Source organism: Panicum virgatum, chromosome 5K, assembly GCF_016808335.1.
Source record: "Panicum virgatum strain AP13 chromosome 5K, P.virgatum_v5, whole genome shotgun sequence".
Taxonomy (NCBI): Eukaryota; Viridiplantae; Streptophyta; class Magnoliopsida; order Poales; family Poaceae; genus Panicum; species Panicum virgatum.
This window is the reverse complement of record NC_053140.1, coordinates 3,043,666-3,049,665: the sequence shown is the minus strand read 5'-3', so window position 1 is coordinate 3,049,665 and position 6,000 is coordinate 3,043,666. Positions and strand designations below refer to the sequence as shown.

General features: G+C 44.6%; 1 protein-coding gene across 1 annotated transcript; it reads left to right on the top strand.

Annotated features, from left to right (window-relative positions):
• Positions 1–3,653: 3,653 nt before the first annotated feature.
• Positions 3,654–4,447, top strand: LOC120709421. Its single transcript, XM_039995053.1, has one exon. The coding sequence runs from the start codon at positions 3,654–3,656 to the stop codon at positions 4,215–4,217; it is 564 nt and encodes a 187-aa protein (XP_039850987.1). The 3' UTR covers positions 4,218–4,447.
• Positions 4,448–6,000: the final 1,553 nt, after the last annotated feature.

Sequence of the window (6,000 nt, the reverse complement as noted above, 5' to 3'; positions counted from 1 at the left end):
TGGGTCAAGTTCCACAGTTTGAACTGATATAAACAAGGGAGCCTTTATCGGAAATGCTTGAGCAGAGGCCAAGATTCAAGACTTGCAGTTCCGAGCAGCTTGCCAAGTGCTGCAAAGCTGAAAATTCGGGACTCTAAATAATGAACTGTTAGAGAAACCAATTGAATACACGGCTATCAATGAACTGTTAGAGAAAAGCAATTGAATACACGGCTATCTTTCAATTACCCTCATCATCAATACAGCAATCAGTTAGGTCAAAAGCAAACTCCTGGATAATTGTCGTGAAAAGCTGCCTGCGCGTGAGCCATTTCTATTGAAATGTGGTGGGGAAAACAATGCATGGGCGATGGTTCATTTCAGGACGTCATTATCCTGATCCACCTAGCAAAGATGTACCCCCTTCATCCAGTTTTGATAAATATATTTCAAAAACTCAAATGTTCAAAAATGATAGCTATATTTGCTATTGGCATGGGCTGCTAGTAACGAGGAGTTCCCAGTTAAAACATTAGATGACCAACAAAAAATCTGTGTTGCATTTATTAGATTGATAAGCACATTTGATGTCCTTAGTCATTGTGTCATATGGAAATAAATCTATCAAAACTAGATGGAGGGAGTATGTGTTTGCACACTTGCAGCCTATCAGCGATGATATTAGGCTACTAGATTATACTTTTGCGCTTTTGAGGCATTACTTTCCAACTACTGGCCGGCTGCATTGGGGTTATCTCTAGAATGTCCGGGCAGTGTTAGCAACTGGCCACTTGATGTCATCATGATGATGATACAGGCAGCTGCGTTGGATATATATAACCTTGTTCTCTTTTGCTCCACGAGTACGTTGTACACAAGCAAGCTTAACTGATTTCACGTGAAAGTCTGGTTGTTTTTATATCACAGAATAATAGCCTTGTGTTCTTCAGACTAATAAATTAATAAGCCATACTGAAAGCAAAAAAGATTACAGCAAAATGAGAAGCGTCAGCAGAGTCCTGTTGCCGGGAGTCGATATGATGATGGTGGTGCCACAGGAGAGCTTCTTCCTTCAGAGCAGATTTCAGGCCACTGATAGTGTTGGCTTCACAACAGATTTGGCAGAGTATATGCTGGCTTCAGAGCAGATTTGCATTAAACTTTGGGAAAAAAACACACACCCCCTCACCTGCACAAGCACAACTCTTGCTAGTTTATTGCAGAGTATTGGCTTTGACAGTGGTTTAATTTTGATTTTGCAGTGACGCAATATAGAGTTGATTATTAGTTCATTATCCAGGAGTCACTATATATCATATCAGTTGCACAATAGACACACCAGCTTCATATATATCACTCTGTTCTGCTGGCAACCATTCTCTCGCATCAAATCAGCACCAGCCACCAGCCAGCCAGCAGTACTTTTCTCTCACAGCAAATCAGCACCAGCCACTAGCTACAGCCACAGCCAGCCGAACAGAGTGATGTGTCAAAAATGACTATATCCATTAGCATAAAGTGATTGATTAATTTAGCTGCCTTCCGCTGCATTGTGGGCGAAGTGCACGTGTTATGGCGCGCCTGACATTATTACTTTATTATATTATTATCACTACGTAGCACACTGTCTCGTTTGATGCATTCGAGTGTGGACGCGACCTTTACATTTTATCTCCCGTAGGCTGTCACGGGAGCATCGTGCATTGCTGCTTGCTCCATTTGAGTACTTCATTTACTCTCGGACAATGATTGATCGGTGTTGATACTTGATAGATCTATCAATTATTCGGAAAGAGAGCAGCAAAAGAGTGACTGGATGCATGCAAAGCATACGGAGTTGTTCTGCCTTTTTTTCTAAATAAGAAAAAAAATCTAATTTGAACACGATACAGACACATATGCTTGTAAAGTGGTGAAAACATACTCACCCTCTAGGGACGGGCATGCAGACCCTAGCCATATGAACATCTCTCCAAGACAATAAACTCAAAAAATTTGAGATCGACAAACTCACCATTGGCAAACGCGTGTTGCTACATATCAAGGGGCGTGTCACCTATCGCTCAAAGCATATTATTGTTTAGGCTGTGTTTAGTTCGTAAAAAAATTTGAGTTTTGATACTGTAACACATTTTGTTGTTATTTAACAATTAATGTTCAATCATGGACTAATTAGTCTTAAAAGATTCATCTCGTATGAAACAGTTGTACTGTGTAATTAGTTATTTTTTCAACTGCATTTAATGCTCCATGCATGCATGTGTCCGAAAATTCGATATGATGGATACTATAGGAATTTTTTTGAAACCAAATGTGACCTTACTTTTGAAATACAAACAAAAGTACTTATGCTAGCGCACACGCAGTCTGCAAACTAGTCTAGCTAACCTAACCACCTGTAACATATAAGCCACGGCACAATATATATACACATTTTTTTTCTTATGAGCAATTATGTAAGCTAAAAGAGTCGTTAGATCGATATCCATGTGATGCAAGATTTATTAATAAAAAACATGAGTTAAAGAATACATAAGGCGATCATTAGTTATTAGCAGCACTGTCTTTTCCTGATCTTTTTACGCGCCTTTTGCAAGATTCATGCATGCTTGCCCATAACTCTATAGCTACTATTATCTAGCTAGTGTGAAGTGTCTAGTGTGATGGAAACAGCAGCTGCAGCCTGCAGGCTATAGTTTAATTTGCGTGGGATGCATGAATCCGATCCTACGAGCTTCGCTTTGCGGCGTCAGTTGGGGGTGTTGGACAGTGATGCATACTCACAAACTGGGAGATCCCTGTTGTTTCCCTCTACCAAAGATTTCTCTTTCACATGCAAGATGTTGCCCTGGATTAGCAGAAGCTGGCCGCATCCTCGTCTGCAAATAATTTCTTCTGTGCGGTGCAACTAGATTGGAGCACAAGTTGCAGAAATGCCATCCAAGTTGTGCTTTCTTTGGGCACTACTTGTTAGCAAACACCACCATGCATGCCATCTAATAGGCCTATAAATATGATGTAGGATAGCATCCTGCCACCATACACTGCTTCCATCCTAGAAACTTTATTGTAAGACAGATAGAGAGACGCAGTGGGAAACCACAATCATCTAGACCGAAACGAGCGAACTCCAGCCTGCAGCAAAGGTAAATTCTATCTTCATTCTCTCTTGCTGTCACAGAACGTGCACCATGCATAAAATTAAACCTTAGTTGAACACCGGTGTGTATCAAGCTACTAGATGAGTGATTGTCACATGAAGTTGGTATCTACACAGTGATTCGTCAGCAAGTTAATTAAACGTACTTGCATACAAAATATCATTATAGTTTCTCTGTAATTTGGAGGGAGCATATACATGAAGCCAAATTGAGCTTTTTTTAAGAATTTATAAGACGCATGCATATGATCATTACATTGAATAATTGCAGAGTAATCTCTGAATTTACGAATGAAACAAAACAAGGTGAGAGCAAAGCAAGCACGTCAATGATCATCAGTTTAGCCTTCCTTTCTAGCACCAGTATATATGTTACGGAGAGGAGGCAAAACTAAATTATCAGAGTCGTTTGTGTTTGGAATTTGGAGCCTTTTTTCTGGAATTTGGCACAGATGAATGAAATGGATAAACACACAAAAATTAATATGTAAACTCTTCATTTTCTGTATTTCAGATGGAGAGCCAAGATCTTCGACGGGCTTGCTCGGAAATCGCAAACAAGCTGGAGATCACGGCAGGCGCTACGACCAGCAGCCCACGCCCCGACGCCGCCGCCGCCGCGATCACCTCCGCGGCCAAGGCTGCCGCCGGCTCCGATCAGCCGGGGGCGGTGGAGACGGTGCGCTGCGCGTGCTGCGGCGTGGGCGAGGACTGCACGGCGTCGTACATCCGCGGCGTGCGCGCGTCCTTCTGCGGCGACTGGCTGTGCGGGCTGTGCGCGGAGGCCGTGAAGGAGCGCGCGCGCCGGGACCCGGCCGGCGGCGTGGCGGCGGCCCTGGGCGCCCACGAGGCGGAGTGCAGGGACTTCAACGCGACCACGAGGCTGAACCCGACGCTGTCCCTGGCCGGGTCCATGCGCCGCATCGCGCGCAGGAGCCTGGACCGGCGGACGGCGTCGTGCCAGGAGCGCGGCAGCGCGCCGGCGTCCAGGGCGGCGGCGCTCGCGAGGTCCGCCAGCTGCAACCCGTGGTTCATGGCCGACGTGATGGGAGAAGCTTCCCGGGACCGGCGCAGATGATCGATCGATCGCGCTCACGGCAGGGGATGCTCCGCTAGCGGCGAGCATGCGTCCGGCCTTCCAAGTTGTTACCCATCTATGGGCCTTGCCCCTTGGCTAGATATTCCTCCTACCTTGGTTTGTATGATTTTCATGTTGATGCTTGAATGTACATATGGGGCACGGGCATACATCTTCACCTTGTTGTCTGCCGGTGCTTCTTTGAAGAGATAAATCCATGGTATTGTGCACAGGGTTTTTTTTCCCACCGGTAGGATGAAACCGCCGCTGTCCGGTTCTGCTAAACCAAACCGGTTTGACCGGTTACCGGAAAAAACTGGCCAAATTTAAATTTCAAACCAGAAACGACAATTCAACCGGTTCCCACCGGTTAGCCACCCGGTTAGGTCCTTAAATCGCTCCGGTTTGAGTGGTAATCGAGACGTTGAAAAAAAACCCGACGGTTTTAAAGTGATTCCTCGTTGTGAAATAAATAAAAATTTTGGCATGAGCTATGCATATATTAATGTAAAAGACCATATCAAAGCAATAATTTATAATCATGCATACAAATACAATAGTAATAAGCGTACATACAAATACAATAGTCACTAATACACATCAATAAAAGTTCAACGTACGAATGAGAAGACCCCCATTTGGGACGCCATTTGGTATTCCGCCACCGACATCACATTCAAACCTCGCACTCTAAGCAGCTCAGCCTTGTAGTCTTGCCAACTTTGCCCTGTCCACGCTGATGTTGTCTCCCATTTTTGAACTAACATAGTGTAAAAATGGAGGTCTTCCCATTTGTACACCCATCTCGTCGGTGGCTGCATGCTGATGTCAGGTATGGGATAGTGAAAAGAGTGCGAGGTATCGCTGTAGGAGGAAGAAGAATACTGTGGAGTGTTGTAGTCCGTCGGTCCAACCGTTCTTCTTTGCGATTAGGGTGCTCCATGATCGGGGTCATGAGTAGCATATGTGAACTGAGTCTCCCCTGCAATCAACCATATATCATAATTAGTACTCATAGTCAGAAATATGTGTGCATATGTAGGTGCAATATATACCTGTGAAACGAATGGGATCACCACCACCACCACTACCACCAGCACCACCACCACCAGTATCAGCACCGTCACCATCATCACCATCATCAGCCAAACTGCTATCCCCAGTCTCCTGATACGGTGGACTACGCTCACCATCGCCATCATCAGTGGAGGTGTCGCTGCTCACTGGTTTTGCTGCTGCTTTGCCTTTTCGTTTTTGACGCTTCGGGTCACCCTTCGTAGGCCCCTTCTGGAACTTCCTCTTCCCTAGGTGAGTGCCACCCACATGTTTACGTGCCCAATCGCTGATGCAATCATCCCCGTAGCCTCACGTAGATCTGAGAGGTTTATTTGATCCTTCACAATATGGGACGGGAGAGGGACGTATCCGTCATCATCATCCTCATCCAGAACTGGAGCCCGATTAGATCTACCATATTCCATCCATTCCCACACCAGATTATTCTCATCATAGAATGAAAGATGGGCCAGCTGGTCAATAAAATCACCTTCTTCACGCATCGATGGGCCGGAGACGTCCTTAAGTCGCAGACGAAGGTTGAAGTTGACATAGACAAGCTTGTTAAATTTCTTGTGCGACAACCGATTGCGAACCTTAATATTAAAATCTACCTAAATCCTAAATACACCTAAATCAAATCTACCTAAATCCTAAGTCATAGTGTAAAAAATCATCTAATACACCTAAGTCATACACTTAAATCTTACCTAAATCCTAAATACAC

Coding starts and splice junctions, on each gene's coding strand:
- LOC120709421 (XM_039995053.1), top strand. CDS start 3,654: ATGGAGAGCCAAGATCTTCGACGGGCTTGCTCGGAAATCGCAAACAAG.